Below are 25,215 nucleotides of genomic sequence, written 5' to 3'. Positions count from 1 at the left end.
AACAGGTCTTTTTATAACGGAAACATGTTATAACATAATAAACAAGAAAATAAAGAGTGTACTTGGATGCCGATCATACATGGGCATTCCCTTGGGCTTTTCACTATATGCGTGTTATATTGTTGTGTAATAAATAAAGATGATAATCATCTACTACTATAGTACTGTTATCATGTTCTTAATATGGGTTTGATATATTTTTACGTTCATGCTTCGATGGGATGAGGAGTCTTTGAATACCGCATGTTATAGCTGATCATCACGGACGATCCTTTTACATATTCTAAATCTATGGTGTCGAATTAACCCGGGGGAAATAGATTTTTTCGCCACCCAACTTATTGTTTATTTAAAAACTTACCACATAACTATAACTTTTTTTTTTTTGTCACTAATATTAGGTTTAGATTTTTTTTGTCACTAACGTGAGGTTCGGATTTGATTATTAACACTATGTTATTCTTTTTGGCATTATTATAATTGTTAGGAATCAATAATTTTTGATGATAACATAAACATTTTTGTAACATGTCTTACTTAGAATCTTTATCAAATTTCAGTTGTAATTGTTACATTTCTTGTCTTTGGGAATTATCAACGGATGGGTAGAATAGGATGGCTAATTGTAAATATCCAATGCCATGTAATTTTATCTAAGTGAAGGATATTCAACTGATGAGATGTAACTGTTCAACTGATAAAGACTGGATGATGTTTCAACTGATGAAAATCAAGCATTCAACTGAAGACAAAGTATTCAACGGATAATGCTGAGGAATTCAACTGATGAGACTGGAACAGCATTCAACTGATGGAGTTTGTAATTCATTCAACTGATGAGCCAGGCATTCAACTGATAAAGTCAATAGCAGTTGAAAGCAACCAGAACCTTCAACTGATGAAGCAAAGAGCAGTTGAAAGTGACTAGAGCTTAAGTCTGACAAATCACATGGATCGAATTACACTAAAATAGACATGGAAGCCTAATTAGGAAAATAAAGAAGAAGCAGAAACATACTTATCTCATGCAGTGCAATCTGGATCAAATCAAGATAATGGTCAAAGATGAAGACATCTCAGAAAGCATGCATAAGACAAAGTTGTGCAGCATTGTTTTTAGATTAGAGTGCATTTTGTAATCTAGCTAAAAGCTTTGTAAAACTTGGAGTATATAACCAAGTTAGAAGCATCAGTTGAACTTGTTCAAATTACTTGAGAGAAAAATCTGAGAGTTAGAACTTGTTTGAGTGATGAACCAGCAGCTGTGCGAATTGTAAAACAATCCACAGATTCTTCTATATAAAATCTCACAGGTGGATCATTCAATCCACCCGTATTTTTAATACTTGGTGTTTTTCTGTTTATTGTGTTCTTAGTGTATTGTTCTTGAATCTTTTAAATTTGTAAAAGATTGTATTCAACCCCCCCCCCCCCCTTCTACAATCTTTCTCATAGTTGGTGTAAAATAACAATTGGTATCAGAGCGAGGTTCCCAACAAACAGGGAAAAAGATCAACACTGCTAGAGAAAGATGGGAAAGAAGGATGCTGGAGTGAAGATTCCTGTTCTTGACAAAGACAACTATTTTCACTGGAAAGTGAGAATGCATCTGCATCTGTTGTCCATTGATGAAAGCTATGTGAACTGTATTGAAAAAGGACCTCATGTCCCCATGAAGGTCTGCACAAGTATGGGAGCTGATGGTGAAGACATGGTAGGTAAGATGATTCCAAAACCTATCCATGAATATTCTCAAGAAGATACTGAAGAAGTGCACAAGGACAAGAAAACCATGAATCTTCTGTTCAATGGTTTGGATCAAGAAATGATTGATAGTGTTATTAGCTGCACAAGTGCCAAAGAAGTTTGGGACACCATCAGGACCATCTGTGAAGGGAATGAGCAAGTGAGAGAGAACAAGATGCAGCTTCTGATTCAACAATATGAGTCATTCCATTTCAAGGCTGGTGAAAGTTTGAGTGATACATTTAACAGATTTCAAAAACTGTTGAATGGTCTAAAGCTCTTTGGAAGAGTATATCAAGTTAAGGATTCAAACTTGAAATTCTTAAGAGCTCTTCCTAAAGAATGGAAGCCCATGACAGTCTCTCTCAGAAATACACAAGAGTTTAAAGACTATACTCTAGAGAGACTGTATGGAACCTTAAAAACTTATGAGCTTGAAATGGAGCAAGATGAAGAAATTGAGAAAAACCAAAAGAAAGGGCATTCATCTGTGGCTCTAGTTGCATCTCTGGAGGATACTGTCAAGGACAAGGGAAAGTCTCAAGTTGAAGAAACTGAGAAGTTGGTCAAAGAGGAGAGCTCAGAGTCAAGCAAAGGAAGAAGAAAGGAGAAAGAAGTAGCTGATTCTGGTGAAGAAAGTGATGGAATTGATGAACATCTAGCCTTCCTGTCAAGAAGATTCTCCAAACTAAAATTCAAGAAGAATTTTAATTCTGCAAAATCTTTTAAAGGCAATCCCAAGTCTGATAGAAGCATGGTAGACAGATCAAAATTCAAGTGCTTCAACTGTGGGAATGCAGGTCACTTTGCAAATGAGTGCAGAAAGCCTAAAGTTGAGAAGAAGTCAAGTGAAAACATTGACTACAAAAAGAAATATTATGAACTTCTCAAACAAAAGGAAAGAGCATTCATCACAAAGGATGATTGGGCAGCTGGAGATGATTCTGATGAAGAGGAGGAGTTTGTCAATCTAGCTCTAATGGCCAACTCCACAGATCAAGAAGAAAACACTGGAAGCAGTAGTCAGGTATTCACTACAAACCTAGTTGAGTTAACTAAAGATGAATGCAATGCTACCATTAATGAAATGTCTACAGAATTGTATCATTTGCATGTTTCTTTAAAATCTCTCACTAAGGAAAATAGTAGAATTAAGGAAGCTAACACCTTTCTTAGTGATAGAAACAGTGTTTTAGAAGCTCAATTTATTGAGTTTGAGAAGCTGAAAATTGAGTGTCAGACAGCCAAGGATGATCTCTTGGTTGTTCTGAAAAGAGAAGAGATCATAAGAAAGCAGCTTGATAAGGAACAAGAGATTATTGCCAAATGGAAATCTGGTAGGGATGTTTCCACCAACATCATCAACATGCAAGGTAGAGAGACCTTTGTAGAGAATGAGTGGAAGAGGAGTAAGAAAGTGCTTGAGAAATCTGAGAACAGTTCAGGTGATGAGAATACTGATGATGATCATCAGTTGAAAGGCAAAGTCTCAACTGATGAGAGTCATCAGTTGAACAAAAACTCATCAGTTGACAAGAGTGTTCTCAAGAAGCTTAACAAGAAATATGGTCCTGTTAAAAAGAATTTTGTTAAAGGTGAGAATAGTTTTTCTGAGACCAGTGATAGTATTAATAACACTCTTAATTCCAGTAACAAGAACAAGAAGAAGTTGGATACTAGTGAGCATAAATCTGAGGAGACTAAAAAGAAGAAAGGAAATAGAAATGGCAAAATAGGAGTTAACAAGCACACCAATTACACTCCCAATGCTAGTGCTCTTAGGAAAACCTGCAGCAAGTGTGGTAGTGTAAATCATTTATCTGCCAATTGTAAAACTGTGATTGCTCCTAATTTGTCTTTGCCTATTCCTATGACATCTGTTCCTCACATGAATTTATCTGCTATGAATATGATGCCTGGTTTATTGCCTCACAATCCTTACTCTCAGCCTAACATGCCATATATGTTCAATCCTTACTTCAATGCCTTTAACATGCCTCAATTTCACTCAAATTTGCATGGAATGAACAATTTATGCATGTCTCAAAGGCCTGTGTTTGAAAACAGAGTTGATGTTCCAATTTCTCAACCAAAACCAAAGATTGAACCAATTCAATCCAAGGAAAAGGCTGAGAAAGTGGAAAAGGCTGCTAAGACTAACAAATCTGGACCCAAAGCAATTTGGGTACCAAAATCAACTTGATCTGTTTGTGAAATGTGCAGGGAAACCACAAGAAGAATTTGTGGTACTTGGATAGTGGATGCTCCAGGCACATGACTGGTGATTCCTCCCTGCTCACAAAGTTTGTGGAGAAAGCTGGCCCTAGCATTACCTTTGGAGATGACAGCAAAGGATATACTATGGGATATGGCTTAATTGGTGTCTGGTCTTAAGCACAACTTGCTTAGCATCAGTCAGCTCTGTGACAAAGGTTACAAAGTCAATTTCACTCCTGCAGCCTGTGTTGTCACCAAAGGAGATGACAACAATGTGGTTCTGATTGGACAAAGAAAAGGGAATGTATATGTAGCTGACTTCAATTCTGTCAAGTCTGAATCTATTACTTGCCTTCTCAGCAAAGCAAGCTCAGATGACAGTTGGCTATGGCATAAGAGATTGTCTCATCTAAATTTCAAAACCTTGAATGAGTTAGTAAAGAAGGACTTGGTAAGAGGTCTACCAAAGCTGGAATTCTCAAAAGATGGACTTTGTGGAGCCTGTCAGCTAGGAAAGCAAAAGAGAAGCTCTTTCAAAAGCAAAACTCTTTCATCAATTGTGAAGCCTCTTCAGCTCTTGCATATGGATTTGTTTGGACCAGTCAACATCATGTCTATTTCAAAGAAGAAATATTGCCTAGTGATTGTTGATGATTTTTCAAAATTCTCTTGGACTTTCTTTCTGCATTCTAAGGATGAAGCTGGGAAAATCATCATCAATCATATCAAGGCATTAAACAACAATCCAGATGTCAAAGTTGGAAGGATAAGAAGTGACAATGGAACAGTATTTGGTACCCTAAAGACTCTGGATTTGATCTAATTGGATATTCAGATGCTGATTTTGCAGGATGCAAAATTGATAGAAAAAGTACAACAGGCACCTGTCAATTTCTTGGTGACAGATTGATTTCTTGGTTTAGCAAAAAGCAAAATTCTGTATCAACCTCTACAGCTGAGGCTGAGTACATTGCAGCTGGAAGCTGTTGTGCACAATTATTGTGGATGAGAAATCAATTACTTGATTATGGATTAAATCTCTCAAAAATCCCAATATTTTGTGACAACACCAGTGTTATTGCTATAACTGAGAATCCAGTACAACACTCAAGAACCAAGCACATTGACATCAAATACCACTTCATAAGAGAACATGTGATGGCTGGTACTGTTGAAATGCATTTTGTTCCAAGTGAAGAACAGATTGCAGATATTTTCACAAAGCCTCTTGATGAATCCACATTCACAAGGTTGGTAAGTAAATTAGGTATGTTAAATTTCTCCTAATTTAGAGTGAATTTTTCTGTAATTTGGCAGCCAGAATTTTGATTAATTTTGATTTATCAAAATTGAATTAGTTATAATTCTGGATAAAGTCTATAATATTTCAACTGATGAACTAGTGAAATTGTTTCAACTGATGTTTGAAACAATATCCTCTTGTTTTGTTTTTCATTCAACTGATGACACCAGTTGAAGACGCTTTCAACTGATCTTCATCAGTTGACTAGGAAGTTTAAAGAGGCGCTTATTTCATCCGTTGAAAGTATTATCAGATCTGAGCCGTTGAAATTTCTTTTGTCTCTCACCTACTTTATACACACGATCGTGTGTGTAATTTTTGTAGAGATAAATAAGAGTAATTTCTTCTCAACGGTAATTTCTCAGCCAATCACAGCAATTTTCTGAGAAAATATTTAAGTGTTTTAATTTATTTTCACTTCCTTTCATCTCACTCTTTCGAATTCTCAAAGCTCTCTTCTCTCTCTGTGCAAAAACAAGTTCCAATTTTTCCTCAAGCTTTCTCTGTAACTACAATGGCACCAATGAAGAAGTATACTGCACCAAGTGGGTTTATTTATGAGAAGAACAACTTTGCGTCATTTGTGGATACCAAGGCTGTGGAGGAGAAGGAGTATCACAGGATGATGGAGTTCATCAAGTCAAGCCAGCTCTCCTATGCTATGACTGAAGCTCCCATCATCTACCATGAAATAGTGGAGGAGATGTGGACCTCTGCAGAGTTTAATAGTGAGAATGAAACTCTAACTTTCTCTATTAAAAATGAAACTCATTCTGTTAATGCTGATATTATGAAAGCATGCTTTAAGATTCCTGAAGATACTGTTTTATCTTTGCCTAGTGATGTTCAGTTGGTTAATTTACTTTATGCTATGAATTATGTTTTACCAACTGATGCCTTAGGTAAAATAGAAAGGAGGGGTCTTAGGAGAGAATGGAGTTATTTATGTGATGCTTTTATTAAGGCATTTTCTGGTAAAATTAGTAATTTTAATGCTCTTACTTCTCAGATTTTACAAATGCTTTACATGTACCTGACTAATGAATATTTCAACTTTGGTGGTTTGATGATCCAAGAAATTGGGGAGAAACTAGGTGATAAAACTGATAGACCTAGGAATATTTATTATGTCAGATTTCTTATGATGCTGGCTAATCATCTCAATGATAAGCTAGTTATTACTAACAAGGAAGCCAAGCTTCCCAGTTTTGTGCAGGAAAAGAGAGTCTTTAAAGACCTCTTTAGGATGAATTTATACCCCTCCTTGGAGGTGGTGTACCTGCCAAAAATGGAGGCTGGAAAGCACAAAGAGGTACATGGCTTTCCTACTACTCTTTCTCAACCCTCACCTTCTTTGCTTTCTGCCATCAGGGCTGTTGAAGAGGCCCATCAACAGTCCACACAAGTGGCAAAACCTTCTAAAAACAAGTCTTCTAAACCAACCTCAGATGCCTCCCAAAAGACATCTGTTGTAAAATCCAAGAAACACAAACCTGAGGGGAGTGTGATTGGAGGTTGTGAGGGGGAGGGAAAGGGTGAACATAAAAGAAGCCCTAAGAATAAGGATGGAGAGATGTGTGTTAACCAGCCAAGCCACTCTGCAGTCTCCCAAAAGACTGTAGATGTTAATATGGAATTAAACTCATCCCTAGCAACATCCTCCCAAAAGGATGTTGCTATTGAAAATAGTCCTCAACCAGGGACACAGTCAAAAAGGGGGAGGGACACCACTTCTTCACCAATAAAAGCCTATGGGAGAAAGAAACTAAGAAGTGAAAAAACTGAAGCACTCTGCACACACACAGGCATCCATTCTGGATTTTATGCCTTTAACTTCTCAAAGTCAGATTGATGTGACTTCAATAAATGTGGAGTCACAGCCCCCTTCTTCATCTCAACCAATCACTCATATTTATGATCTTACCATCTCTACTCCTCAAACACAATCCCCAACCTCTTCTGTGGATGTGGAATTAATTCACACCACACTTGTAAATTCTCCATCTTTGGATTTCATGGAGAAGCCCCCATCTGAGATTGATCATCATCATTTTGATGATTTGTTGGATCTTTCTCTTCCATTTCCTTCTTCTGTGACAGTGTGTTCTGTGGATTTTCCTTTAAAATCAATCACCACAGACTCAACTATCACAGCTTCTAAACCTATTTCTTCATTTTCTTCAACTGATCTCCCTCATCAGTTGACAAGTGTTTGTCCTTCAACTGATCTGCTTAACAGCTCTCATCAGTTGAATGCCTCTTCTACTAATGTTTCAACTGATGTCTCTCATCAGTTGACAGCTGCTGCTACTTCAATTACTTTACCTCTTTCTACAGCAGTTGATCACATGGTAGCACAAACACTTTTAGGATTGAGTGGAGTGAGCTATGGAGTGGAGAGGCAGCCTAGTGAGCTGGCAAAAGGAGAGGGTGTGGAGAGTCTGGCATTTTCTTCTAGCCAGGAAAAAGGAGAGGATAAGAGTGACCCTTTAGTAAGGGTAAGTGAGGGAGAGGTGAGTTGTGTGGTGAGCCAAGGGGAGCCCTTGATGCAAGAAAAGAGAGAAATTGAGAGAAATGCAGGTGTCAATGAAGGGTTTAGTGAACAAGAGTTTCAAGCTGAATACAGATCCATATTGGATGGTGTTTCACTAGACCCTGAGACTTTTACTCATGGGATGTCCTCCATTCAAGACTTTGCCAGATTGGACAATCAAGCAGCTGAGAGGCACCTCAATCTGATTCACACTACATCTTCAATGCTTAGAGCAAAGGAGGCATTAACAGCTCTGCCTGCCAATGCTGGAGATGATTTCCATTATGATGATAGTGATGAAGACCTCAATGATGCTCTTGAGGAATCCCTTGTTGAACAACCTACAACTTCTCTACCTTCATGGCTCTCCATGCAGTCTGCCAATGCAATTGTTGTTAGCATGGAGCTGGAAAGGCAAGCCTCCACCATTCTTCAATCACAACCTGGAAGCTCATCCTCCTCTCCAACCATCTCTGCCACCATTGCCAGTCAAGCTCTAGAAAACCTCAAGCTTCACAAGTTTCAATCTCTTCATTTTCAGCATGAGATAGAGCATCTCAATTCTCTTATTGCCTCTGTTAAGACTGATCTGACCAAGCAAATTGATGAAAAGCTTCCAGCTCAGGTCAAATCAGCTCTTTCTGCATCTGAGCAAAAACAACTACAATTGGAGAAGCAAGTGGAAGCTCTGGAAGGAAATGTCTACACCTTAAACTCTAGAATGGATGAGATGTTGCAGCATCAAAGAATTCAGACTGGACTGCTTCAACATCTTCTTCTTGCCTCTGGTGTTTCACTTCCCAGTCCATCCCCTACACTTGCTGCTAACAAAAAGGGGGAGAAAGAATTACCAACTCCTGCAGAATTGATCAGTCAAATTCCTCCCCCTTTCCACACTGAAAGGGAAAAGCAGAAGATTGCAAGGATGAAAGAATTGGACTCCATTGCAAAGAGAGTGGCTCAACTGGGCAAGAAATCATCTACATCTTCTACAGCCACTACAGCTCAAATCTCTTTTCCAACCACAACCACAATTCTCAGGGTGATTACACCTGAGATTGTTATCCCTTTCAAGACAGAAAAGGGTGAGCCATCAATTGTGAATGAATTCAAGCCCATTCTGTTTCCAAACAATTGTGGTTACTCTAAGCCTGGGAAAGATTCAAGCTCAATCTACTTTCCACCAGCCAGGCCTGACAAAAATGAGTACAAGCTTTTGGGCCAAGAGATCAAAAGTTACAAAGACTGTGCAGATGTGGCTTTAAAAGCTCATTTTGCCATCATCTACAGAGAAGGCCAGAAGCTGTTCATTAGAACTGGCCATCCTCACTACTCATTTGCAAAAGCTGAAGAGGTGGCCAGAGAATGTGAAAAAGAGGAGTTTGAATCCCAACTCTCTTTGAACCAAATAGAGGTTGATGAAAGGTATGCTATTGAGCTGGAAGAGGAGTTGGCAGCTGAGTTTTTAAATGAGAAAAGATTGCCTCTTGAATCTTCTCCAAAGAAAAAGAGAGTCAAATCTAATACTAAGATGCCTGAGGCAGCCAAGAGAAGAGAAGAAGTGCCAGAAAAGCCTATCTCAAAGCCTTCTTCTCCAATCAAGGATACCACAGTAGTGCATCCAGATGTCAACTTCCATGATGAGCCAATAATGCCAAAGGAGGAACCAATTGACTTGGAAGATATCCCAATTCCAGCTTTTCTTGTTCAAGAATCCTCTAAGCCAAAGAAGAAAGTCAAGTCTGTGGCTAAGAGGATGGCTAACCCTCCTAAACCTCCAAAAGAACCTGAAAATCCTGATGACTATCTGATCATTGCTAACATTGAAGAAATTTCTGAGTTGGAGCTGGATCTGGATGATCTTCAAGAAGTAAGAGGAATAGAAGCAACTTCAAAGTTACCTGAAAGATTGGCATTCTCTTACAAAAACAAGGGTGATGTCATCTGGCCTCTTCACAGAGTTCTGAATTCTGAGGGATTCAGTTCTCTAACAAAAATATATGGATCTATGAAGAGGACTGGAGGATTTACACCACCTGCAAAGCAAATGGTACTAAAGAGAATCCTTGAGATCAGAAAGGAATGGAACTCAGATGCTAGTCTACAAAGAAGGCTGAAAATTCCCTATACTGGAAAGAAAATTCATCATGAACCTACTCCAGTCATGGAATTTAGGGACAATCAAGGTGTTAGGAGATTTTTCAGACCTAAAGATCAACTCAAAGTTGCTAGCTTGAATACTCTGAAGACTCTCCAATCCAAGCTCAACAGACAAGACAGTGATGAAGAATGGTTTTACAGGATCTTTCAGAAACAGATCAATATTCTTGAAGAAAAACTTAAGTCCAGAAGAAGAAGATCTTCTAGGAACAAGTAACTGCTCAGTCTAGTGGAGCATAATCATCTGTAATCTTTTCTAACTCCAGTATTTAAATTCTGCATTTTATTTTATTAATGTTTTGTTATCATCAAGTGTAGAATTTATGTCTGCATCTTCTCCAGTCATAAATTGGGGGAGATTGTTAGGAATCAATAATTTTTGATGATAACATAAACATTTTTGTAACATGTCTTACTTAGAATCTTTATCAAATTTCAGTTGTAATTGTTACATTTCTTGTCTTTGGGAATTATCAACGGATGGGTAGAATAGGATGGCTAATTGTAAATATCCAATGCCATGTAATTTTATCTAAGTGAAGGATATTCAACTGATGAGATGTAACTGTTCAACTGATAAAGACTGGATGATGTTTCAACTGATGAAAATCAAGCATTCAACTGAAGACAAAGTATTCAACGGATAATGCTGAGGAATTCAACTGATGAGACTGGAACAGCATTCAACTGATGGAGTTTGTAATTCATTCAACTGATGAGCCAGGCATTCAACTGATAAAGTCAATAGCAGTTGAAAGCAACCAGAACCTTCAACTGATGAAGCAAAGAGCAGTTGAAAGTGACTAGAGCTTAAGTCTGACAAATCACATGGATCGAATTACACTAAAATAGACATGGAAGCCTAATTAGGAAAATAAAGAAGAAGCAGAAACATACTTATCTCATGCAGTGCAATCTGGATCAAATCAAGATAATGGTCAAAGATGAAGACATCTCAGAAAGCATGCATAAGACAAAGTTGTGCAGCATTGTTTTTAGATTAGAGTGCATTTTGTAATCTAGCTAAAAGCTTTGTAAAACTTGGAGTATATAACCAAGTTAGAAGCATCAGTTGAACTTGTTCAAATTACTTGAGAGAAAAATCTGAGAGTTAGAACTTGTTTGAGTGATGAACCAGCAGCTGTGCGAATTGTAAAACAATCCACAGATTCTTCTATATAAAATCTCACGGGTGGATCATTCAATCCACCCGTATTTTTAATACTTGGTGTTTTTCTGTTTATTGTGTTCTTAGTGTATTGTTCTTGAATCTTTTAAATTTGTAAAAGATTGTATTCAAACCCCCCCCCCCTTCTACAATCTTTCTCATAGTTGGTGTAAAATAACAATAATTATAGTGGGAGTCTGCAATAATATGGTGATCTGATATCTGATAGTTTATCTTGGAGGACGAGAGTTTTCCACACATTTTTAAGGCTCCTAAAAGTTTTGGTTTCATAAATTATTTTAATTTTTTTGAATAAAAATTTAACATTTGAATTTTTATACACAAAAAGAAAATCTCAAAATTAAGTTATGGAACAATGTTTTTTAAGAAGTGAGAACCTTAAAATACGTGTCAAGCAGTGGAAAGAACTATAAATAAATTAATGAGATGGACGGAGGGAGTAATAATAACATAAATGAGCGTAAAATCGGGAATAGTTATAATTAGAACTCTAAAAATTCATTAAATCATAAATTTGAAATCAATGACTTCAAATAATTTATCATTTTCAATCTATGTATCTATGTATATTATAATTTCTGAACGATGCCAACTCATCAATGCCACCTAATTAAAAAAACTCCACATCAATGCCACATATTTAAAATACTGACACGTCAAGCATATTTCCATATTTATCTAAGAATATCAATTTTAATTAAAATATTGACACGTCAAGCATATTTCCATATCCTATATTATAATACCTGAGTCTACCCAAGTATGCAGTTAACCAATCAGAAAAGAGGAATTATTTTAGGACCAATCAGAATTCATTCCTAAATTTTAGACCAATCATATTGATTCTCCAACTTTCCTTCTACCACTATATGCAGTTAACCAATCAGAAAATAGGAATTACTTTAGGACCAATCAGAAGTCATTCCTAAATTTTAGACCAATCATATTCATTCTTCAACTTTCTTTCAACCACCTTATGCAGTTAACCAATCAGAAAAAAAGAATTATTTTAGCACTAATATTATTTATTATACAATATAATTAATCAATTCCTTTTCATTATCTGATTATAACTCAACTAATTAGACTCCTTTTCATTATCTAATTAAAAATAATCTAATTAGATAATAATAGAATTTGAGATTTACTTTAAGTAATTTAATTTAATTCAATTCAATTTATGAAAAAATAAATTATTTTAGGATGTTAACCAATAAAAAAAGAGGAATTAATTTAGTACCAATATATCATTCCTTATTTTAGGCCAATAATATTTATCCGTTAACTTTAGATAATTTTAAAACAAATCAGAGTCCATCCTCAAATGCAGTTAACCAATCAAAAAAGAAGAAATAAAGCCGCGCTTCGCGGCGGCGTTATAAATTTTGTATAAATTTTGATATGAATTAATATTATAATAACATGAAAATTATTTTGAGTCATCTTCCGGTTAAACATATCACTAATAAAAAAAATATTATAATTAGTATAAAAATTTATTAAAGTGGTCATCCAGTCAAACACAATACTAATAACAAAATTAGTTCGAACCGCTCTCCTGTTCTCTTATTAGTTTTCAATATCTCATATTATAAAAACAAATTAGTTTAGATCAACATCGGTGCAAATTCAAGATTCAGTATGAAATTGAGATAATTCAGATTTTTGATCCGAAACCAGGAGCAGGGATTGCATTCGTATTCCATGATCTCTAAACGATAGTCGATCCTTATATAATATTTGATTGAAAAGAAAATATGATTATTTCATTTCATATAATATGAGGGTGTTGAGCAGAGTATTTAAGAAATAATATTGTTTTTTTTAAAAATTTATACCTATATTATGTAATAAAATTATATAAATGATAAAACAATATGTACTTGAATTTGTAAGTATACAAACTTATTTTTATTTTATAAAAATAACCATTCGGTGCGTAGCACGGGTAAAATGCTAGTTTAAAATATTGACCCGGTGGCATTGGCCTTGTGCTTCAATATGCGCATGTTATATTGTTATGTAATAAATAAAGATCATAGTCGAGGTTTTTCTCACTCCTCTGTTTTGAGAGTCAACTCCCGTAACTAGGGTTCAGGCCGCCACTTCTCCATCTTCTAAATATTCATCTCTTCAGCGGTTAAGCCATCTTCGCTCTCTCATCCTCTCTTCTATATTTTAGCTTTTCAATAAAACCAAGATCTGTGAGATGTTGTTGAGTACTTTATTATCAAGGTTGTTATTCGTGACCATATTTTTGGGATGTTAGTATATTATGTTTGAGTTTTGTGTGTGTTATTATAATACTTTTTAGATCTAAGAATTCGAATATTCTATATGTTAAGCAATTTCAAAACAAAACGGCTATTTGTTTAGCTCGTTCTTTGTTTCATAATCTGATTGTAGTTGACAGTTCAGGAGTTTGTCCCATCTGAGTTCCGATCAGTGAATTCTGTTAATAAAACCAATTGTTTGTCAAAAAAAGATTTTAGTCATCTAGTGCCTTCATGCTCTATGTCTTGTTCATGGACTTCTCGTAGCAAATTTCTGAATCTTCAGACCCGCTAACATTATAATCTAGCCCTCTAACTTTGTATCGTTTGTCCAACTCCCATGATATATTTTGGGTTCAGGGCTTCAAAACTTAAAAGAAGAAAAAAGGAAAAAAGAATTGGAAGATCACAACAAAGAACCGCATAATTTTGACATCAAATTTTTGCCAAAATTAACTAATTTCGACGGCAATCTATCTAAAATAGTTATTTTTGACAGATTAATGACCGTCAAATATCTAGTCTGCCAAAAATAATTATTCTTAACAACTTTCTATTGATAATTTATCTTCTATTTAATGTGGTCGAAATTAAACTTCTCAAAATTTTGGACTCTTAAAAAAACATTGTTTCTAAGACCATCTCCAACCCATAACACCATTTTGGTGTGAAAAATACACCAATTTGGTGTGAAAACTACACCAAATCAAAATTTCACTCCAACCCATCAACACCATATCCTACACCAAAAAGAATCTTTTACACATTAAATGGAATATTCTCTCTTTTTAAGTTATTTATATCATTATTGAATTTGTACTTAAATTTTAACATGTTCAATAAACAAGGACCTAAAATAATTATAAATTTATTAATAAATTCAAGAGGACAACTTAAATATATGAATTCCCATGCTCTTCCCATATGTGCTCGATCAAGGCATTGCGAAGTTCAAAATGAGCTTCCTTATCTTTAATTTGTCGATATCTACTAAGAAAATCTTGAAATTCGTCATCTCCATTTCTTTCCATTTCGACAGCAGCAGAAGATTTTTCCACGTAATCATGTACATGCAAATTCAAGTCTCGTTCATCCTCAACTATCAAGTTGTGCATGATAATACATATGTGAGGTAAATTTAATCATTGTGTATTTAATTTTTAATCAAATCTATTTAAAAAAAACATATCTTCTATATAAGAATATAAATTTATTGATATTTGGAAATAAATAAAAAATTGAGTAAAATAGTAAAGAAGGAAAATTTAAAACAATTATAATTAAAGAATAAATAATATAACATAAGACAACTTTAATGGGACATAGATGGAATAATTTTGTTTTCTTTAACATATGTGAGGGTATAGTAGGTATTTTGGAAAACTCCAAATTTGGTGTAAAAGTTGCACCAAATCAATACTTGACACCAAATTTGGTGTCAACCAATTCATTTGGTGTCAACTTTACACTAATTTGGTGTTGGGTTGGAGTGAATTTGACACCAAATTTGACACCAAAATGGTGTTTTGGTGTTGGGTTGGAGTTGCCCTAAAAGATGAATGTCTAGCGATCCATTCTCCATTCAAAAATGAGGATTTGATTTATGAAGAGCGTTAAACATATGATATTTGTATATGCATGCTTTAGCCTCCTATAGATAAATAGAGGTGCCGGAACGTATTCGCTTCTCCATGTTAGGTTGAGAAATTTAATCTATAAGAGGCGCCAGAGCCATATTCGCTTCTCAGTGTTAGCTTATGAAATCTAATGAACCACGGACTGATATCAGATTCCAGATTCGCCAATTAGTTAAACAGAAGTTCAAAATAATTACCTTTTTGTGTCTTAAACAAGAATTTAACTTTTTTACAGATTTATTTTATATAAGATATAGTAATTTGAACTTATTTTAATAAAACTTTTTGCTATCTAATACAGCTAAAAAACGGGAACCCATATAAAATTATGATATGCAGTAGGGGTGTTCATCAAACCGCCCACACCGCATAAACCGCCCGCACCGCTCCGCACCACACCGCAAAATGCGGTTTTTCTTTTTCGTGGTGCGGTTGCGTGTTGAAATTTTAACAAACCGCGCGGTGCGGTGCGGTGCGGTGCGGGTTGCGGTTTGACATTATACAAGCGCGGTTCAAACCGCACCGCACCGCTGTTTTCTAATATATAAATATATATCACATATAATTACAAATATTTATATTATATAGATAGATTATTTATTATGATGTTATCTCCTGTGTATGTGTGTGTGTTTGTTCAAGTTACTCAACTTAATTTTAATAATTTTACAGTACAAATTAAGATTAGTTTTAAGAAGACAAATTAATATATCACATATAATTACAAATATTTATATTATATAGATAGATTATTTATTATGATGTTATCTCCTATGTATGCGTGTGTGTTTGTTCAAGTTACTCGACTTAATTTTAATAATTTTACAGTACAAATTAAGATTAGTTTTAAGAAGACAAAATTTAAATATTATAATAACTCCAAATTTGTGTATATATATATTATAAAAAATATTTTTAAATATATATAGTTTAAAATTATATTTATATTGTTATTCAAAAGTATAAATTTTTTGAATGTATAAACTACGCAAACCGCATGAACCGCACCACACCGCACCGCAATATTGTGGTGTGGTTTACGCGGTTTTTATATTACGCGGTGCGGTTACGGTTTACGAATTTTCCCAAACTGCATGCGCGGGTTGGTTTGCGGTTTTAGGAAAAATCGCACCGCCCGCACCGCGAACACCCCTAATATGCAGGGAAGGACGACGTTTTTAATTAAGTTTTATAAACTGGATTGCAAATTACAAATTCACAAAAGAGAAAGAGGTTGTAATCAAATTTGTTCATGAAATGAGTTTTACAAGTTAAAAAGAAAACAAAATATGATTAACCGCACAAGAAAAATCTCGAAATAATGGTATTGAGAGCGTATAACACTCTTTTAAATATTGGTCTCGCGGTCCTTGTCTCTATCTTCCGAGAATTAAATTATAAGATCTTCTCGGAATGAATCATTTTGAGAGTTTAGCGTTTAGGCATTGGTACCCTCTTGACACTTGACACTTCCTGTTAATTAAATATGTTCAAATTTATCAAAATATTATATCAAAACTCGAAATCAAAATAACATTATATCAAATATTGGTTACACTGGGTGATCACAAGTGTTACGAAATGCATAAGCAGTATCTGTATCATGACATATATATCAGCTCGCCGAGAGAAACTTTAGTTCTTCCTCTACACGCTAATAAATCACTACCCTCAGTATAAAAACATGTCATGCTGTCCCTCATATCTCTATAAAAAGCAAAAATACGACGACATGTTTGTTATGTGCGAGAGTGTATATGTATATCAGCGTTTATGATAAACATCCAGAGGAGAACTTCAAATGGACTAAAGTTCGTCCGGTTGAGATAACACGTGTCGGTGCCAAAGCCTAAACAGGTGTCAACGTGACATCTAGGCATCATAGTTCGCAAGGGAAGTTCGACCGCCTCTCATATTTCTCGATCAGTATAAATATGGGCTTCATCTTCCATTTTGTACATCACAAAAATTACAGTCAAATGGCATCTCCCTGTCGAGGTAAGAAGTGAGTATAAAGTAGTCGAAAAACAGACGGTGCTGAAAAAAATAAGTTTTTTACGACGAATAACTTATGACGGAATTATTGCGTGATAAACTTATTGTTGTAGTGTGCGCGTTTAAGTTATTGTTTCATAATATTTTGTAACGATGATATTATTGTTTGGGATCAGGTAAAGCTTTATGGCCGGAGCTAGTAGGACAGAAGGGAAATGTAGCAGCGGCGAAAATCCAGAAAGAAAATCCAAGAGTTCATGCAATTGTGTTGCCGGAGGGGAGCGCGACGACTATGGACTTCAGGTGCGACAGGGTTTGGGTGTTTGTTAACAAATATGGGCTCGTGGTGGCTCCTCCTCAGATCACCTGAGCCGTAATTTCTCGTTTCTCAGCAGACCCTACAATAAACTGGTCTTTTTATGACGGAAATATGAACTATATGTAACATAATAATAAAGAGTGTACCTGGATGCCGATCATCCAGTGGCATTCCCTTGTTATATCGTTATGTGATGAATAAAGATGATAATCATCTCCTGCTATAGTGCTATCATGTTGTTGATATGGATTTGTTATATTTTACGTTCATGCTTCGATGAGATGAGGAGAATTTGAATACCGCATGTTATAGCTGATCATCACGGACTTCCTTTAACAACTTCTGAATCTGTGGTGTCGAATTAACCGGAAGTTTTATCAAACTTTGTTGTATTCGATTTTTTTTGACAAATATGACAGCTTATTGTCTTACAAATGAGTATCTGTTCTACGAAACTCTCGGTGAGCCAGGGTCGAACCCACGACATGGGACGACAGAGGATAAATTTTTTATCACTGAGCTATCTAATGGTAGATTGTGGTTAATTAGTAAGGAAACGTAATGTTCGATGAAAAAGTAAAATAAAAACTTATAAACAAATTTTATCAAAAAATATATTATATGACACAGAAGGTAGGGAAAATGGTGAATAAAAATAGAAATATTCGATCTTAAAACATGTGAATGTTTGAATTTTAGAATATAATGAAAAAATAATTAATAGAAGTTATGAACATTTTCTATCCGTAGTACAAAAGTTAAATTTGCTTTCATACAGCACGAAATTATATAACTTCACGTTAAGGTTGTTTTTTTGAGTTCTCTAAGTTCAGAACTTAAAATAAACGCGAAATGTATTTTTGTGTTATGAATTAGAAATTGATTTGATAAATGTATCTGTATGTAATTAGAATTTTAAAATGTTTATTTATGACAATCATATGAATTCAATTTGGATTTAAAAATATAGTATAATCTTGATATCTTGATATCTTTCATTAGAATTTTAAATTATTCAAAAAACTATGTCGCATTCAATCGAAAAATTAAATAATACTTAAAATTTGATGATATTAAATTCAAGAGTATCGTTTATGCTTCCCGTGATATTCAAAAACTTATAACTTCTTTTGAAGTTAAAAAATGATGAACATTACGGAGTGTTTAGTACTCCTTCACTCCGTAACAGTAAGTTGTTTATGTTCACTGTTTGCACGTATTTTGAGACTCTCATAAAATATTGTTTCATAATTTTTGTTTTAATTTTTTTTCTGAATAAAAGTTAATATATCAAATTTTTATTCAAAGCAAAAACCATTAAAAATATATTATGAAACTATATTTAAATGAGTGTTGAAAATCGTGCCAAAAAGTAACGTAAAGAAATGATGGGGCAAAGGGAGTATATTTTACGTGTTTGGAAATTCTACCATAATTCACGAGATTTTGAAGAATTACGGTGAATTCTAAAAATCTTTGCATCAACTCGACAATATTTTATTTCAAATATGAAAATTACAAACAACCCATTGAAATTCATATATTATCATCGATTCACTAAAATTCGATTGAATTCAGATGTTCGGAGTATATATAAATTTGATACAGACTTGGTACAATCTCGCTTTTTAATGACTTATTTTATTTTTATGAGTTTTTTAAATTCTCCCTCCGTCCTTCCTAATTCTTAACATTGGGGTGTGACACTCATTTTAATGTGTCTAAAAAACATATTTCTATAACTTTTCTTAAAGAATTTCTTTTTCTGATGGTATAACTTTTTCTTTTTCTTGTTTTAAAAAAAAAAAATCTTTTTCTGAATTTAGCGTATAAACAGCAAATACGCGGAATAGTAATAAGCCGACATGTTTGTTCTGTTAAAGCGCTCGCCTATGACTGAACACGTGTTGGTGCGCAACTGTAAACAAGTGTCCACGTGACGTCTAGGCATCTATATTTACAAGGTAAGTTCGACCATCTTGCATGCTCTTTTTGGGTATAAATATAGGCTTCATCTTGCATTCTGTATTTCTGTGCATCAAAAAAATCACAGAGTACAAGTGTGTGGCTGCAGAAACCATGGAGTCGTTGCTTAGCTGTCGAGGTAAGTGTAATAAAACCAAGGTTTAACTAAATTACAGATTGTGTTCAAGTTATAACAGTTTTGCAATATTATTTATTGTGAGATAATGAGAATATTATTCAGGAGGAAAAAGTTCGTGGCCGGAGTTGGTGGGAAAGGAGGGACACATAGCAGCTGCGACAGTGGAACGAGAGAATCGTCACGTCCGTGCAACTGTTATGCGTGAGGGGAGTCCGACGACACAGGATTTCAGGTGTGACAGGGTTTGGGTTGTGGTGAACAACCGTGGGATCGTGGTTTCTCCTCCTCATATTGGCTGAGCCATATCCAAGTGCACGGATCATCAACCATGTCTCAAAATAAATATCCACATGTAGCATGTTAATAAATAAAGTGTATGCCAATGATGCAGTGGCATCCTATTAATCATGCTTGTAGTTCAATAAATTGAATAAAGATGGCATGCATCGGGTGCTATCGTTTTTCTTCCAGAATTTGACATGACTTGTGAGCAAGTATTGTGCACAAGTCTGGGTCAAGCACATACCCAAAAACTATAGAAGTGCATGCTGCTTTTTGGGTTATTAAAATTTGAACTTCCAAAACAAAGCAATAGAACTATACATATACAAAGTATCATGATGATGGATTTGCTCAAGGAAACTCTGAATCTTCACTGTCTAATTAATTGGCAAGTCATACCAGAAAAGAAAGAAAAAAACTCAAATGGCGGAATTAGGCTATGTAGTTCAGAGTTCAGACGACATTTAATTTTTCAGGCAGGCCAAGAGAAAGCTTTGATTCCTCCTCTACATGCTATGCTTTAGCCTCCTTAGAAAACATAACATGATGCTGTCCTCAAATATCTAATTAAAGGCAGAAGTATGCAGACATGTTAGTTATATATGGTAAAGTGTATATGTTTACCGGCGTTTATGATAAACATTTGGAGTACGAATTTCAGATAAACTAGACTTATATTTATAGACTCATCATCAAATAGAAACCGCTCTTAAAATAAATAGTACTAGAAACCAATACAAGTTAGTGATGATCTCTGTACAATTTAGTGATATTCCCTTTAGGATTTAGTGATTTGTGTTGTACGAATTAGGGAAAACTTGCAGAAACTGCCCAGAATCTCCAGATATGTTTTAAAAACTGCTCAGAATCTCCAGATCTGTTCACGTTTTTGATTCAGATGGTGGTAACGGTGGTGGAGGTGGAGATGGAGATGGAGGATGGATGATTGTAGTGGAAGTCTGGGCGGCTTGAAGTAAGGGGTTGGAGTGTGCCGGAATAGTGGCGGCTCCGCCGCGTTTTGAAGTTCAGCCGAGGTGGAGAAAGAAGCATGAACGGGGCGGAAGGAAGTTGAAGCAGCGAACAAGATGGGGCTGGTGAAGATGGAGGTGGAGATTGTGTTGTTAGAGAAATAATGGAGGTGGATGTTATGGAGGGGGCGGGCAGGATAAAGGTGGTGGTGGTTATGGAGGGGCGATGACGGAGATGGTGGCAATGACGGATATGGAGGTGGGGTTGGCGAAGATGAAGGTGGAGATGAGGTTGTTTAAGAATTTAATAGTATTTGCTTAAGAATGTGGTGATATTCCAGCTTGGTCTAAGGAGGTTTCTATTGGAGTAAGATTTTATAGTTATATATATAGACTTTATATGGTTGGGATAACACGTGTGCGTGCCAAGTTCGGCCATCTTTCGTGTTTTCTCAGCATAAATATGAGCTTCATCTTCCATTTTGTACATAAAAATAAAAAATACGATTAGTTTACCTTCAAAGCAACCAAATGGCGTCTCGTTGTCCAGGAAAGTGCGTACGAAGTAGTAGTACATATAATTTGTAGCTCAAATACGAATATAGAATTAGAACAGACTGTGTTCAAGACTTCAAGTTATAGTTTTCCAGTGTTGTATGATGGTGATATTATTCTTTGGGATCTTGCAAATGTTCATGACCGGAACTGGTGGAAGAGAAGGGACATATATCATCTGTGGATGTGGAGAAAGAAAACCCTCACATCAATGCAATTGTAATGTGTGAGGGGAGGCATACGACATTATGCAACAAGTCTAGGTGAAGCATATAGTGAATAATCATAAAACTGCCCTCTTTTTGGGTGATTGAAATATACCAAATCACCAAACTTTAATGGAAAAGATTCTGAATTTCCAAAAGGAAAACAAGGCAGCATCTGCTCGAGGCTTCCCATATTATCTGCACTCCCAGCAGTTCATAGAGAAACAAAACATTTGTGAAGTTGCATTATGGAATACAATCTAAATTATCTCCAAATTAACCATGACAACTAAGACCTTAAGATAAATGATACTGTAGGTATTGATGTATATACAGGCTTTAGCACTTGAAACTAGATAATGTAGTCAGACCACTGAGACATGAAAGATGTGTGATCCATAGATTCCCCAGGGACATCCTTGTGCTGTGATGGATGATCCTTTCCTCCCATCAGTCTTGCTGGATTCCCCACAGCTGTTGTTCGAGGTGGGACGTTAATGAGAACTACCGACCCAGCACCAATCTTTGCTCCCTCGCCAATCATCACATTCCCCAATATAGTCGCTCCAGCTCCAATTAGCACCCCATCACCAATCTTCGGGTGTCGATCACCTCCAGCCTTGCCAGTCCCGCCCAATGTCACATGATGGAGAATTGATACATTGTTACCAATTACAGCAGTCTCACCAACCACAACTCCAGTAGCATGGTCAAACAGTACGCCCTTCCCAATTGTAGCAGCAGGGTGTATATCAACAGCAAATACATCAGAGATTCGGGATTGGAGTGCAAGCGCAAGTGGTTTTCGAGACTCAGACCAGAGCTTGTGAGCTACTCGGTGGGCCTGATTGCAAGGCAATATATTGTTAGTAAAAGGCTTAACAAAACAGTTTACACAAGAGAGGAGCCGGAAATTGTGCCACTATCAACATGTACGCTGATAGATTTTTAACATAAATTGTGATACACATTCTTTTTATTGTGTAAATAGATACTCCCTCCGTCCCAATCATTTCTATACATTTTTTAATTTTAAAATTTTCTGAATAAAAAATTAAATGTTCAATTTTTATTCAGAAATAGAAAATCTTAGAAATAAGTTATAGAACTATACTTTACAAGAGCATTAAGGTGCGTGCCGCGTCCCCGTACCCCAATGTATACAATTCAGGGGGATGGAGGGATAAAGATTTAAGAAGACCACTAACAAACACTTCTTAATGCAACCAAATAGACCAAAACAACAGTACCTCTTTATTTCTAGAAAAAAATGAGGATATAAATATATCATATATGATGATAGAAAAGAGTCAAACCAGAGCAATAACTAAACCTGCTTCTCTTTCCAGATATACAGACATAAAAAGTTTGTACATGAATGACCCAAAGCAAAACAGTCATCTCCAGAAAGATAAAGGATAATTTTTTTTTCAAATATGACGATAGGAAAGAGGCGAACCGAAACATCCAAACTTGACTTCCCAAAGATAATAGAATATAAAAAGCTTGTATATGAATGACTCAAACCGAAACAAAATCCAAACTTTCTTCTCTTTTCAGAAATAATAAGGATATAATGAAATTGTTTATGAATGAGCAAAACCAAAACACAATCCAAAATTTCTTCGCTTACCAAAATTAACAAGGATAGACAGAATGTATATGAATGAGCCGAACCAAAACACAATCCAAACTTTTTCCTCTTTTCAGAAAGAATAAATATATATAAATGACCCGAATAAAAAAAAACCCACATTTTCACCCCTTTGCAGAAACAATAAGAATATATGACCCCAACGACCATAGAAGTCAAACTTTCTCCGCTTTCCGAAAAGGAAAAAAATATAAATGACCCGAACCAACACAAAAGGTCAAAATTTCTGCTCTTTAAGGATAAAAAATTTTGCATGTGAATGAGCTAAAACCAAAACAATATTAAAACTTTCTTCCTGCAACATATAAGGATACTTGCACATAAATCTATCCTAAATCAATTACGTAACCAACAAATATTGTACAACACTTCTGATTCCCAACATTACTACTATCCACACTCCACGTCACTAGCCATATTCACGCAATAAACATCTAAAGCATACAAAACAATCACATATAGCATTTCCACAATAACTGCATCAAGCCATCAACTTTAAATGTTAATATCGTTATAAAACTGCTGTATTCATAGTTCATACAAATTGTCCTCCTCCAACTTAATCTTACATTTCAACTACTTATATCTATATTAAACTCCAAAAATGCTAATACCAATCTCGTCAATTACACCTATAATCAACAAACAAAATTACCTAATCAATTTTTAACATAGCCTCTAGCACAACATTTTGTCCATTTATAATCACAGCAATACTCCAAACTACGTAATTATACACTTCTTTTCCACTTACTAAACCTAGATGACGGTAGCTCTCAATGGATAGCTCAACATTTCATCTATATATTATTACAACAATACTCCAAAACTATCTAATTACACACCAGAAGCAGTTGAAATATTATTATAAAAATGATATACATATTTTATCTCATCAATCTCAATTTAAGATTGCGCGCATATTAGAAGCAGTCACACGCACACTAAAAGCAGTTACACACACACACTATAAGCAGTTACAGTATCCTCATCAAGTAATATACATGTATATATCAAAATCAATTAATAATCGAAATACACACATTAGAAGCACTTAGACTTTGTAAAAAAATCTTGTGAATTATACGATAATAATCGAACATAATCCCCTAGGGAAGCCTAATTACATTTTAAACCTCTATTTTTAATTCATTTACAATCAGAACGTTTCAAAAAAAAAAAAAACAAGGAGTAACAAACTAAATTAAACTAATCAAACATCAATTGAAAAAAAAAAAAAAAAAATCACGGACACGAATTACCTGTATAGCTAAGAAGCCTTTGTAATTAAGCAAACAATGCGAGAACGAGACACACGCCGGATCTCTGAGCCTGGCGGCGCGTAGATCAGCCACCGTGGCGGCGCGTAGCTCAGCATCATTGGAAAAAGTATCCAAAAAGAGATCGTAAAGCAACGTAGACAAGAGCGTCGAGGAACAGAGCTTGTTACCGAGATGAAAAGCGAGAGAGCGCTCGAGTGACGAGTGAGAGAGAATCGTTGAGTAGAGGTAACTCGCGAGAGCCGGCTCGGCGTCGGCGTCGCGGCGCGCCTCGGCTTTGATTTGAGCCCACAGCCCGGCCTGCTCGGCGTCGGAGTCGGCCGTCGGTTGCGGCGGCGAGTTCGGCGTCGGCATGGTTGTGTGTATCGGTGTCTGAATTCAAATGCGAGGCTACGGAATATCTTCTATTTATGTTTGTATTTATTTATTTATTAATGCTTACAATAAGATTTGAAAAGGTTAATCTCTAAAACAAAGCGGCCACGAAAACTCCGCCAAGGGCCCAAGGGTCAAGGGATAAGAAATGATCTTGTGCATGAGCCATAAACGGCTGAAGGTTTTAAACGGACCGATTGTTAGGTCGCCTCGGTAAAAATTCGGCTCGATGATCAATTACGTTCAATTATTTAAATAGATATGTCTCTTAATTTTATCGATGAAATATACTTATGACATGCGATAGTACCTTTTATCGAGATTCTTTAATTGGTGAAATTGCAACAATTATGTGAATGATTAAGTTAAGAATTTTTACGTATGTGTTTATGATAATTTCTTTTTATTTAGGTGAATGA

The 25,215-nt window shown here is 35.5% G+C and overlaps 1 protein-coding gene across 1 annotated transcript; it reads right to left on the bottom strand.

Annotated features, from left to right (window-relative positions):
* Window positions 1-21,615: 21,615 nt before the first annotated feature.
* LOC108213044 (serine acetyltransferase 5-like) lies at window positions 21,616-24,952 on the bottom strand. Its single transcript, XM_064089622.1, has 2 exons — window positions 24,404-24,952; window positions 21,616-22,331 (listed from the first exon to the last, which is right to left on the bottom strand). Exons 1-2 carry the CDS (start codon window positions 24,773-24,775, stop codon window positions 21,840-21,842), a joined length of 864 nt encoding a protein of 287 aa, XP_063945692.1. The 5' UTR covers window positions 24,776-24,952; the 3' UTR covers window positions 21,616-21,839.
* Between the last annotated feature and the right edge of the window lie 263 nt (window positions 24,953-25,215).

Source organism: Daucus carota, chromosome 3 (genome assembly GCF_001625215.2).
Source record: "Daucus carota subsp. sativus chromosome 3, DH1 v3.0, whole genome shotgun sequence".
Taxonomy (NCBI): Eukaryota; Viridiplantae; Streptophyta; class Magnoliopsida; order Apiales; family Apiaceae; genus Daucus; species Daucus carota.
This window is presented reverse-complemented; position numbering and strand designations above follow the sequence as displayed.

Excerpts from the sequence above, each read along its gene's own strand:
- LOC108213044 (XM_064089622.1), bottom strand. The coding sequence starts at position 24,775 with ATGCCGACGCCGAACTCGCCGCCGCAACCGACGGCCGACTCCGACGCC. Across the intron at positions 22,332-24,403 it reads AAGGCTTCTTAGCTATACAG|GCCCACCGAGTAGCTCACAA; the intron begins GTAATTCGTGTC and ends CCTTGCAATCAG.